This window comes from Dicentrarchus labrax, unplaced genomic scaffold, assembly GCF_905237075.1.
Source record: "Dicentrarchus labrax unplaced genomic scaffold, dlabrax2021, whole genome shotgun sequence".
Classification (NCBI taxonomy): Eukaryota; Metazoa; Chordata; class Actinopteri; family Moronidae; genus Dicentrarchus; species Dicentrarchus labrax.
Window position 1 is genome coordinate 22,641,820 of NW_026136719.1, and position 13,130 is coordinate 22,654,949.

General features: G+C 39.7%; 1 protein-coding gene across 2 annotated transcripts in view; it reads left to right on the top strand.

Moving 5' to 3' along the window:
• LOC127351888 (MAM domain-containing glycosylphosphatidylinositol anchor protein 1) overlaps positions 1–13,130 on the top strand; it is a 172,420-nt gene that overhangs the window by 55,998 nt on the left and 103,292 nt on the right. For both annotated transcript variants that reach the window (XM_051379864.1, XM_051379865.1), the window contains exon 4: positions 9,784–9,958. In XM_051379864.1, coding sequence (XP_051235824.1) covers positions 9,784–9,958 — 175 coding nt within the window. The remainder of the gene's footprint in view (positions 1–9,783; positions 9,959–13,130) is intronic.

A 13,130-nucleotide genomic window follows, 5' to 3' on the forward strand; every position in this document is an offset into this window, starting at 1 on the left:
GACAGACAAATAGACATTGGGGAGAGGCTTCAAAAAGTATGGAATTAAATGCTTGGTTTTACCTGAAATTTCACCTTACTAGCATTATAAGTGAACTATTACTGTTGGCTAAACAAGCAAATTAATGAATAAAGCTCCATTTCGTCTCCAAATTCGGTAATTGCGAAGCAACCCTGTCATTAACAAACAAAAAAGAAAATCAGGATTCCATAAGAGGAACTTTCTGGCACTGAGGCTGCATATGTACATCTAATAAGTAGTGAGGTTAGTGGCATAGCACATTTTATCTTCCAGCGTTGGAATGTTGTGGATGGATGGAAGCAGGTGTGAGACTGGAGAACGTAGCAAGCTAGCAGGAGAGGAGTGGGTCACACATTAACACATACACACAAGCTACAGGCACAGGAATGCAGAGAGATCATTTTCTGAGAGCCAGATTGCTTTTATATATGTTTTATAATTTCATGGGTGGGATCACTGGTTGTATATCATTGTAGCTCAATCTCTAGCACTTGGTTTTTGATATTGGTCAATCTCAATAAGATAGATATATGTCAGGCTTTTCTTTACTTCCTTTTTATTTTTTATGTCTCAGCATCCCAGCATCCATGCCACACTGACATCATCTGCTCTACACACGCAGACACAGACACACACGCACAAACAAAAGTCAGAGCTCAGATTTCGCTATCCCTTGTCATGCTTGTGATAATTATCCATCGCTCATTACAACTAACACATCCAACATGGATGGAGCGTGTAAGGTAGCGGCTGACACTGCTGCTGACGGCTGTCACACAGATCGCTTGCAGAGAGCTGCTCACATCTGCTGATTCTGTCCGCCGCTCTGACTCAAGCCATCAAGGAAATCAAGGAAACTCCTGAAATGTCTGCAAAAAATGTTAAAATGTTTTTTTTTTTTTTTTTTTTTTTCACACATAGGGGAAGGCAAGTTAGTAGATCAGGCGTCTTTCGAGACCAATTATTGAAAAAACATCTGTTGAGCTTCAGTATCGTATTAGCTATTATCCATGCTCACAAACAAACATCACCACTATCACCAGTGTCAGTGACTTCATGAACACCAAAGTTAATTATGTGGTATTTATTTTTTCAAAGATCATGACATTGTCGTAAATGCTGATGATTCGTCCTGCTTCCTGTAATTTCATCACAGGCTTGGTCTCATATTACAGAGGCAGAAAGAGCGATAAAGTCATCCATATTGTATGACAAGGTTAGAGCGAGGGATGGCGTGTTCAATATCAATGAGTCAGTTTTATTGAACTTTGTGCTTGTGTGATCTCTGCACTGAGGGGTGGAAGGTGTTTCACACTGATATATTTATATATAAAAGACAGACTAATGGCAACTGTTGCTCAGCTTTATTCCGATATGGGCAGCTACATTAAATGATGTGTGTAAGAGCTTATTGATGTGAAATCAATTATGTTCATATTGACAATAATCAAGTTACGCTACTTCTTCAAAGTAGTCCTGCCAATTACCTAAGCTATTGATTACACATTGGCCGGCAATTGTTAATAAATGGAGATTGCATCATGGAAACGTCACTTAACTGACATTATGAATATACATTTGTTTTATCTTTTCACCTAATTTTTTCTCTCAGTTGGTTCTGTTTCATTTCTGCTCTACTCCCCCTCTCATTGTTCTCCTTTTCTCTTTTTTGTCCTTTTTTACTTTTTCATTTGGTGTTCGGTCTCCAATATTTATTTTGTTTTGCTTTTCTCGCTCATTGATCATTCTTTTATTCTCTCCCAAATATGTCTTGTGCCTTGTTAACGTTTTCATGTGTCTGTTCTTTGCTTTCCCCTCTCTTCTTCTGTGCCTAATCTCATCCCTTCTTTTTCTCTTGCCCCAGCTCTCTGTTACTCTTTTTTTCATTCATTTGAAGAAAAAAGAAAGAACCTCTTTCCCTTTTTCTACTCACCTGTCCCCACACATCTATCTTTCTTCTTCTCTTCTCCCTGAGCTTCCCAACACCTGATGCCATTAATCAGCAAAGTAACCTCCATGCAGGCAGGTGGTGATGCTTGAAATGATATTTATTACTCACTCTAGTCTCTTACTCTTTTAACCACCCATTTATTCTTTTTCACCTCTCAGCTTCATCCTATCCCTCCATCTCTCCTCCCAGTGACAGCTAATTAAAATAGATATTTCCTTGCTCAAGTTCATGTAGTCTTTTACTCTATGTCATCCACACCTTGTCACTTAAAGTCATCAAATTTAGCCATTGTTTGTTTTTGTATTGTATTGTCTGTTCATCGGTTCAAGCTGCTATAACCAACCTGCACTGCTCCTCTTTTTGTCACTGTCATTGAGTCATTTCTGCCCTTTTTCTCTCTTCCTCTCCCACACTTTCTCTCAAACGTTGCATCCTGGGTGCTTACGCATGTGTTTGTGTATGTCTGAGTGCCTCTGAGTGTGTGGGTCTGCGTTCGTGCCAAGTAGTATTCCCCGATAACAGGATTACCATCTTAAGCCTATTCACGGTAAGTGAGCCAGTTGGATGGATAAAGCACTGTATCGTCGACTCCGCTGGCGTTACATCAAGAAAATAGTTAGAAAAATTGTAGAAGGCAGGCCTAGCAAGCTCTTGGTGGGTTACAGAGAGGAAATATAAAGGATTCAAACTCTGTAACACCCCAGGAAGCAGCAGCGGTAGAGGAGGGAAAGCCTTGCAAGCTAAGCATTGCTTACAGTGGTGTCAAAAAGGGAAGGATTTAACTTTTCATAGTAGTATTTAGTGTTTTATTTTAAATTACACTGAATATGAACACCGCCAACTGGGCACACACAACAGGGCAATGAACAAGAACTTTAAGGTAAGGAAAGAAGGTGAAATTATTGTGACTTCATGCACGAAAAAGCAGGAATTCCTTCATGTAATACTAAATGAAATATCAGGAATGTACAAGAATTAGTTTCTCATGTGTGACTTAGTGCAACAACAATATGTTAATTAGTGCAACAACTATGGTTCCGTGCCTCAGAAGCGCTTGGGAGACTCATTTGTGCCATCAGCCATCCTAATCCACAACGCCACTGCACCCAGTACCTCCCACTTCCACTGATTGAGACTGTTGTCTGTTTACTATCAACCTGCTAAGCACAACTCGATTTTGACATAAATACCCAGAAACATTGCACATGTACAGTTATACACATATATTATATTGTTATATTTGTATTTTATTTTATTTTTTACTGTATTTTATTCTTTCTCTACTTTTGCACTACATTCCCCTGTGCTGCTGTGCCAAATTTGAATTTTCCTTAAGGGGGATTGATAAAGGAACACCTTATCTTCTCATGATTTCTGAGTCATTAATGATGTTCTGGTCTTCTTCATAGTTAAGCCTGCAGTTAAAGGGACATACAAGAAAACTGACCAGTTATTGTTATTGTTAAATGTTGCAATCATGATTGACTAGGCACTGCTTTTGCTTGACTTCATCTTGGTGATCCTTTAGATAAAGTGGTGACCTAGTCCTTCGTTAACATGTTTAAAAAAACATGATTAATGGTGGCATGAAATTAAATGTATTACGCTTTATTCACAAAAACATAATAAAGAAACAGTAATGCCTGAGAATACTTTTTAAAATTTTAATATATATATAATAATAATAATAATTTATTTTTCTTACATTACTAGCTTTGAAGTGTCAATACGCCTCAAAAAACAAAAACAAAAAAAAACCTCATAATAAAATAAAATAATATTAATCTAAAAAATCTGTTTGCTATTTTGGTGCAAAAGAACAACAAGTAAAATTGTCAAAAACCCTTTAAGATTCACCTTTTGTTCCTTGAAAAACTACTTAAGTTGTTGGCTCATGATGTAAAGAAAGACATGGACAAATGAAATAAGGACTTTTTTGTTCCTGTAAATACATATATAAGTATGTCTAGCATATTTTGCACTCAGTTTAATTGTTTTCTTCGGGACTTTGTACATCTCTTATTTTTTATTCAAATTTCGTGCTAAATTTAAATGGTCTGAATACTTTCTGAACCCACTTGTTAGATAAACAAAACAACTAAACACATTTACACTGTATTTACTGACTGACTGAAATGTTAATTGTGTATTAAAATGTGTCATAAGGTACATGATTACTGTATATAGTATTTATTATGGAAGCATTATATATATTATATTATATATATTACACAGTTTTTACATATCACAATTCAGAGAGCTGCCAGCATATCTGTGTTTTTACAAAAGTCATGCTTTTTAATCAGAAAGTACTAAATGCAGTACAAAGACTTTTACATTGCTTATTTTGAATGATTGGACTAAATATCATACATCAAAGCATGCATGAGATACTGTTAATTCTTGTACATGGTTCATAGTTTATGAACAATTACATGAAGAAATTTGTGATGTTCTGTGCATGACGTCATGATAATTCATTTTCCATTACTATAAAGTATTAGCAATGTAACTATTATTTGCCGGCCAGGTGGAGTTTTATTTCGCAATTGACAGGTGACCTGTCCAGTTTGTTTGCTGCATCAGAATAATTTATGGTCAGATTAGGGCAGTTTGTTTGCATTATTTTTATTATTTGTGACAGCTGTTGTCAACACATTAATATAAAGAGCAAGCTGTAAACCAACCTCTTTCTTCTAGGCTAAATGCTAATTCAGTATTAAGGTCTCTCATGTACAGTATTGTTGTGTAGTGCTGACAGTTTCCAGTTTAGACAGCAGGGCAAAAGGGTCCGACAGCCATTGGACCATGTCTGCTGGATCCTGTTGTGATGTGTCACTCTGAGGAGAGAAGTGAGAGGCCCAGAGACAGACCAGGAGAGGGAGGGAAACTATGTGTGTGTGTGCGTGAGTGCGTGTATATGTGAAGGAAGCAAGATAGATGACACGTTAAAGAAGAAAAACATTAGACTTGTAGAGACGCAAAGGACAGAGGGAAGGGAGAAAGCCAGAAAGAGAGGTAAGAGAGGTAAGAGACTGAGACCAGATACTCATAGGAAAGAGAGCGAGAGGAGGGAGAGAGACGTTCAGACAGACAGCTGTAGGCCACTGACCTGTCAGTGTGGTTGACACACATTAACCTTCTTTTCCCTCATCACCTTAAGAGGCACACCCCTCTCATTCTGTCTCTTCTCTTCTCTTCTCTTCTCTTCTCTTCTCTGGCCATGCTGCAGCGGTACCTCATTTCTTCACTTTGCCTAATTAGCTGCCCTTCTCTCTTTCCCCACAAGTCAACACAAATATAATGATGTTGAATTTGGAATCTGTTGCCAGTTTATTAGGTACACGGAGAAATCTGATGCAATCCAATACAAGAAGTCTGCAATAAATCCTACGTTTATAAAGCTCATAATGTTAGTGTCAGAGAGGTGTTGATTCAGCTCTATCATTTCGTCGGTCGAACATCGAAAGGTGTATCTAATATTTTGTCCACTGTCTCAACAAAAAACTGAGCTTTATAAGCTTAATAAAGTTAGATTTTATTGCAGAGCTGTTGAATTGGATTGAGGTGGATTTAGCAAGGTGTATGTACCTATTAAACTATCACCTGGGTGTCAACATGGTTGACAATGCAAATAAAGGTGTTTATCTGATTCACATAAACAGCAGGAGGCCCCAATAACTCATTCCAAAAATCTTTGTTGCAGTGTGAATGATGCTAAATGTGCCACAAGTAACTGATTACAGCTTTAACCCTTAAATAGAAAGAACTGTGTCTCATTGAACAATATTGACTTCACTTTTTTGGTACTTTTTTTGGTATTGGCAATACCAATACGAGATGATATAGGGTACTAAACCTTAGACTGTATTTGTACCAAACTCTCAATGGAGAAACTGCAATGCATTGAAAAATGATTCATTTGAAGGATGATCACATAACATGTGACCACTAATGGGAAATGAACTAGCCCACTGGGCTTTGGTCCGTCTTTTAGTGCGTTCTTCAATAACCAAATTTTGAGTAGGGTCTTCACCATAAAAACACAAAGTGGTCCCTAACTTCCTCCCGCAAACTCTCTGACAAGGCTGTTCTTTTCTCTGAACTATTTCTGTTCCCCTGTTGAAACATCTGTGTCCTAGACAGCATACAGCTCCCCAGCTGAATACAGAAACAGTGAACAAAACCTGCTGCATTTCATGTCGAGCTGGATCCCAGGAGATCCCAAACCTTCCCATCACTTTACACTTCTAACCAAATGTAAAAACTATTATTACAAAAGGCTCTTACTCAACAAATGCATCTTCATCTCCCAGTATGCGTGTCAGTATCTGCGTAGGGGAGAAAGTCTGGGGGAATGTGTGTGTTTTTTTAATGTGTGTAAATGGATGTACCTTTAGACACAAGATCTGATGACAAGTGCGTGTTTGGCTTTCCTTTGCTTTGTAAAGAAATAAAGGAAGGCAAGAGAAAAAGCGCCTAGACAGGGATAAGATGAGGTAGAGAAAAAGGACCAAGAGCGATATTCAGACCAATCCCTCGGGCCCTGAGTGGAAAAAATAGAGCAGGGTCACATGTCTATTGAAGGAAGAGAGAAGAAAGAGGTGTAGAGGGAGATCGAAAGAGGTCAAAGAAAGAGAGCACAGGTGATGGTTTTAAGCTGCTTGTGTCACAGGCAGATATAGGCTGCTATGCCGCCTGGCTGTCATCTGCATCGCACACAATATCCCCTTTATTCGCAATATCACCTCTCTCTATTTCGCTTCATCTGCCTCCCTGGTGTAGCGACTCCCAGCGTGATGCACTTTTTTCTCCCCATCACAGAGCTGCCACAGATACTGTATATATCATTCCCTCTCATTCTTGCTCTCACTCGCTGGAAAAAACCTATATCTCACTTACACATGCAGTTTTGTTTTTTTTCTCATACATATACTACTGCATTCCTCACCAACTCGCACAGTTTTTCCTTCTTCATACATTTGGTCTCTCCGTTTCTTTGCATACTTTTGTCATGCCTTTTACCCCAGGATCTCCTTATATAACAATACTCTCAGCCGTGTTATTGTGTGTATATATATTTGTTTTATTTACCCCTTTCCAAGGCCTGGATCACATAATTAGGGCCCGAGCAGCAAAGGTCTATTGAAATTGCTCCAATAATTATTATTCTTAACCAAAATTGATTTTTTTTTGTTGCCGCAACATGCTCCAATCCTCATGAAAGGCTGCGCACATTTCAGTCGTGGCAAAAATCTACATATTTACATACAAAGACCAGCCCCAGTTTCTCTGATATGTATGAAAATCGGTACAGGAACAGGAAGTAAGTCTTATATGGCATTCATCATGATTTCTTTGAAATATGCACGATGTGGTGTATAGGTGATGTGACGTGACAGCACCCCACCCTGACACACATGGACTTTGAGGGCCCGTTCATCGCTGCTTGCAGCTTTAATCTTACCATTACAATCCTTCCAAATTTGAACCTAATCTTAATGTTCCTGAACTGTAATCCTATGAATAACTCGTAAATGCTCCCTCTCCAAAGCTGAAGCAGACAAAATGTCCGTTATTTGTAAGATTTTTACTCATCTTTTAATCCTTGAACGGGAAGGATAAAAGCAGGAGAACACAGATGCACACTTCATGCTCACTTTCACTCTCTCCCCTATTCTGTCTCTCACAAAGGTCCACACACCCACATACACAAACACACACACGCATGCAAACTGGACGCACTAAACCATGGAGAGACAGGGTTCGGTTCATTGCTCACCTTGGCTGGTTTGATCAATGGCAGTTTGCCTCCTGCAAATCCCTCCCACAAACAGAGCTGAATAAACAGGCAGTGAGCGTTTACACAGACCCCGATAATCTGCTAATCCATATAACCTGCTTTCTAACCAACACACACATACACAGACACACACACTCACATGAATATGCAGTGAATATGTACGCCGATAATGTGTACATATCCAGGAACACAAGCAGACAAATGTGCATGAAAGCCGGAAACGCACACTTCTACACACAAACATTTGCATGTGCACATACATACACACCCACGCACGCACACACCGTATCAGTGACTTTTGCCCATTATCCTCTCTGACCTCCTCAACAGGACATGGTTGATAGTCTAGTCGATGTTGATAACAGACAGAGGGGTTAATAGGGATTAATGGACTGTACACACGCAGTTGCACACACACACACACACACACACACGAGAGCGAGAAAAACATTTTGGTGTTGATGAGTTTACTGGCTTTCATGTATTTCTGAAGTGTGTGTGTGTATGTTTGTGCATTTGATTAGTCGAGTGAAAGTATCATGTAGCTGTCAGCCGTGCAGCATTCCCACAGCTTGATGGGATAATTGAAGCGTGAAAAAGCTATATAGAGTTTGTCAAATCTGTTAATGGTCTGAGTTTAGTATCATGGATGCCATGAGTACGGCGGTTAGTGTCATTAACATCCACTCTATGGAGCAGACAGAGATTTTATCAGGTTGAAAGACATGACTGCATTTATGATTTGGATCAGTTAAGACCCTTCCTGTCTGTGTCACTCATGCATCATCTCTATATTTTTTATCACTTAAATTGCTTTATCTAGACATACATTTCAGCAGCCACTGTGAAAAAGACCATATTTTGGACAGTGTTTCTATGCTTGTGAAAAACATGTATTCATAGATTCAGTGTGTGCCTGTTCTTGGTTGAACATTGATTAAAATTCCTTTTAGGTGGTCCATTTTATGTTACTATTTGATATTTTTGTCAGGGAACACACATTTTCACCAGAACTTCACATTAGTAACAAACTTAAAACATGAAAGGCTTTTTGGCATGTACAACATTATACACCGATCAGCCATAACATTATGACCACCTGGGCACCCTGGTGCAAGCATTCACTTGTTCACCAGTTTGAGCTACAGTAGCTCGTCTGTTGGATCGGACCACATGGGCCAGCAGGGAAAGATTATAGTTTGACTTAGAATAGCTACTTGATTGATGTCAACATCGTGGTTTGGGTTTAAATTGCAATTGCAGATTAATTTAAGATAAACACTTAAGATTAGGGGACTTTCATCATAATGGTTGCATTAATACACATGCTTGAAGTTAGGGAACAACCGTGGTCATAAATAAAAGAAACCAACATTGACTCAGTAGGAAACAGGAACTTCTTTGTCAAGGTTGAACTATCATACCACCACAACCTCCTCCTTATGCAGGTGTTGTAGCTCTGTAACACCATCACAAAAAACTTCCTTCTTTGCTCCCAATGGACAATAGTCATAACTCCTACGGCTGCTGGAAGGCTTTGTTACTTCGACATAAACATTTGTTGTTTTCGTGCATTTGCTAAAATGACTGATGCTGTTGTTTTTCTTGGACAGAAAGTCAGGTTTAACTTCTCACCTTGCTATAGTGATGTACTTGTTTCTGTACTCTGTGACATCATTGTTAGGTGTGGTTACAGTTGCAAAATTGAAACAGACTTTACTGTGACTATTAAAGAACTACATGTCACTCATTTTTCTTTGTGAGGATAGGAGAACAGAAGCTTGCTTTTATTGGTGTAATTATGAGTTGTGTGCACCCAACATCAATGATTTTTGCTTGTACTATATCTTTTAACTTTTTTGGAAATCAAATGTCATAGCCTTTCTCTCTGTTGCTGTCTTAGCTTTGTTTCATTAAACTTTGACTGATTCTGTCCTCCAGTATACCACACTTTCACGACAGCATTTTTGTAAATTAAATATTTTCTCTCGTCCCCCACTCTCTCCAGGTACGGTGGACAAAGACAGCAGGCAGTGCATCAGACAAATTCCAGGAAACATCCATCTACAACGAGACGCTGCGCATCGAGGGCATCCAGAGGGTGCAGGGGGGTCGCTACTACTGCAAGGCCGACAACGGGGTGGGGGTGGCTGCCATCAAGTCCATCCGCGTAGATGTGCAGTGTAAGTGGGCAGGGAGAAAGAGGTCCACTTCTAGACCACAGCTGACTATCACTACAGCCATTCCCACTGTTAGAGAAGACCAAGATGGGGAGAGATGGAAAGATTGGAGGAGGAAAGATGAAAGACAGATTGGATGGATGATGAGATTTCAAGTGGGAATGGCTTCCAGGAGTATCTAATGACTTTTGGTGGAAAGGATGAAAAACATGCTAGGAGGATTAGGGGGGAGATCAAATAGAAGTGCAGTACAAGAGAGTGCAACATATAAAAAACTCTCAATTTCAAAGTTCCTTTGCCTATAGTGTACCATTGGTTTACTGTATGGATAATGCAGGTGTGTGTACTCTACCAATAAGGGTAATTAGAGGAAAAAACCCTGTTTTGTCAGATACTCCTGGGCGAAAGTGAAGTCTGTGGGACATATTGTGAGTTTTATAACAGTTAGTCCAGGTGGTACGGGCTCCCTAACCCACTGTTTCTCAAGTGACTCTCTAATCTAAAACAAAAGGGGGGAAATCACAAGCACAAAATGCTGTTGCATTTTAGCTCTGTCAAATCCTCTGATTTTACAGTGCCTGCTACATTTCAATTACGACACGGCTGATAATTAAGAGATCACCTCTCCTTTTTAGACCTTACAAATCTTTTGAACTGTCCCTATAGTCTGGGGATCTATAAAGGGTCCTTTGTAATTGTTTGTAAAACAGAAAGACATTTGTGAGAAGCAGTGTTGTGTTGTAGGGGCCCCGTGCTGCTGCTTGTTTCACTGCCCCACTGTCCCTGTGAGTCAGGGGCCCGGTCATGGCGACAGGTTGATGCACATACAACTATACACCCAACACATCAATACTTTTATGTAGTTTCCTTTTTCATTCTCAGCACCCTAAACTCCTTGTCCCTCCGTTACATCCGTTTATTGCATAGATGGTTCCTCCCTTCATTGATTCAATCATTTTAATGGTGGCTTTATAGACTAATAGAAAAAGGCTGATTTTCCAAGGGTCCTATAACACTAAACATCCATTACCTGCCTTTCATTTGCTAAATTCATCTCTTCTTCTGCTTTACTTTGTGTGCAGTACAACATCGTCTGCCACCCGTCCTTTAGCATCAAATCTCTTGCACCAAACTATGCATTCACAAGCATACAGATACAGCATACATATAAATCCCTCTAGGATTTGTCACTTACACACCACCCTGCCTCAGCTTCTTAATGGGGCTCTCCCTCCCTCCCTCCCTCCCTCCTTTTTCCTCATCCCTCTCTGCTGTTAGTGTTATATCTCCCCAGGCGCAAGCTTGGCCCCTGCTGGGGAGCTGGTAATTGCAGGGGGCCTGGGTAGTAAACAGGTTGTATTGTGTGTGTAGTTGTGACAGGAGCTCTGTGAAGCTAACCAGCTCTGACGGCCAATGCTTGTTCAATTCCCCATCCCCCATGCCACGTTAGACCCAGTAGCGGTCAGCCACGCTTCCTACACAGGACGACTTTAGTGCCAGAACGATGTAACAATTAGCCCAGGCTACCAGGGAAAAAGAGAGATAAAGAGAAAGTAAGAAGGAAACAAGGAACCAAAGCAGCAAGTACCACATCTGAGTGTCCCTGAAGATGTTAGTTTAAACACTAGGACCAACCACCAAATTTTATCTGGAAGTACATAGTCAACGTACTTTATAAATATGAGCAGCATATGTGCAGATGTGTGACAAATTAAAAAACAAAATGATTCTCTGAAACTTAGAGCTCAAAAATATCCAATATGTAATAATAAGGATTAGAGACTATAGCATATGATCCACCTAGTTTTTATTATCATTTATCTATCCAGGTCTATCTTGGTGGCAATTCTAAAAACAAAAAAACATCCATTAATACCTTAAATGATTTGGACTTAGTTCTCATGATTGACAGGTATCTTTCAGGCCTGAATACTGAATACTTTGCTCTCTCCAGGCTCTAAAGAACTGACAAGATGGCAGCTAGTTGTAAACACAAACTCCAGGCTCCAAATGCCCTGTCAGAAACCAATGGGAGACGTCATGATACGTTCATGTCTTTCTACAGAGATAGTAGAAGAGAAACAGGAATGTACAGGGGGAAAGAAAAAACAATACCACTTTGCCTTGTTTAATACAACCTAAAGAGGATTCTACTGTTCTGGGAAAAACAGAACAGCAAGTACAGGAAAAAGCTGAAATAGAAAACAATGGTGATTTTAGTACTGAGGTAGTTATATTTTCCACTCAAAAGAATGATAAGAAATGAAAGAAGAAGAGGAAGACAGATGGAGGTGGAGACAACAGAAAAATGAAAACAGCGAGAAGGAGAAATGGAACTTAGGGAGGGAGAGAGACATGCACATAATAGGGGTAGATGCACTCATATGTTTTTCAATTTGGATGCATCCAACAGACCAGTTATTGGACTAGAGGGCAGAACATGTTGTTACCCGCACAGGGTACAAACACGAGCTTCAGCTCTCTCTTTCTCTGCTTTTCTCAATCACACAATTTCTCTTTTTCCATGTCTCAGCTTTTTTAACTGAAATGACCAACCACTGCACATCTATTCACTCTTTACTCTTCATTTCCCCCTTCATCTCCCCTCATTCCTCCGTCTTTCATGTTGTTCTCTCATTCTCCATGTTTTCCTTAGTTCCTTTCTTCCTCTTTGAACCACAAACACCAGACCGTGATGAAGGAGTGTGGTTTTTTGTGTGAGTCAGCTGGGGTTTCTCCCCTCTCAGCTCTGAGGCTCAACCCAACACAGCGGTGTCTGGCTTTAGGTCATCTGCCCTACGTGCGGCTTTAATTTTGCTTTCATACAGTCGCATGGATGCAAGCAGGCATGAAAGTAAGCATGAGCGCATACAAACACAAATGCCTGCCCTTCACTCATTTATATGTAACACACCCACACTGTATATTGCATACATATGTGCATATACACACTAACACATACTGTAATACGTACACACTTTCAAGTATGCACATATACGAATGTGTCAAATATGTTCAAAAGTGAAAAACAGACATCAAAACACTCCCTTAAATTGAGCAGTGATAGTGCAGGAATGACGGATTGAAACTGAAAAGAAAACAGAGAATATGAGTGGGGAGTTAGAGTAAGGGTGCATATTCAATATACTTTGAATAGAAAGCACATACAGAAAAA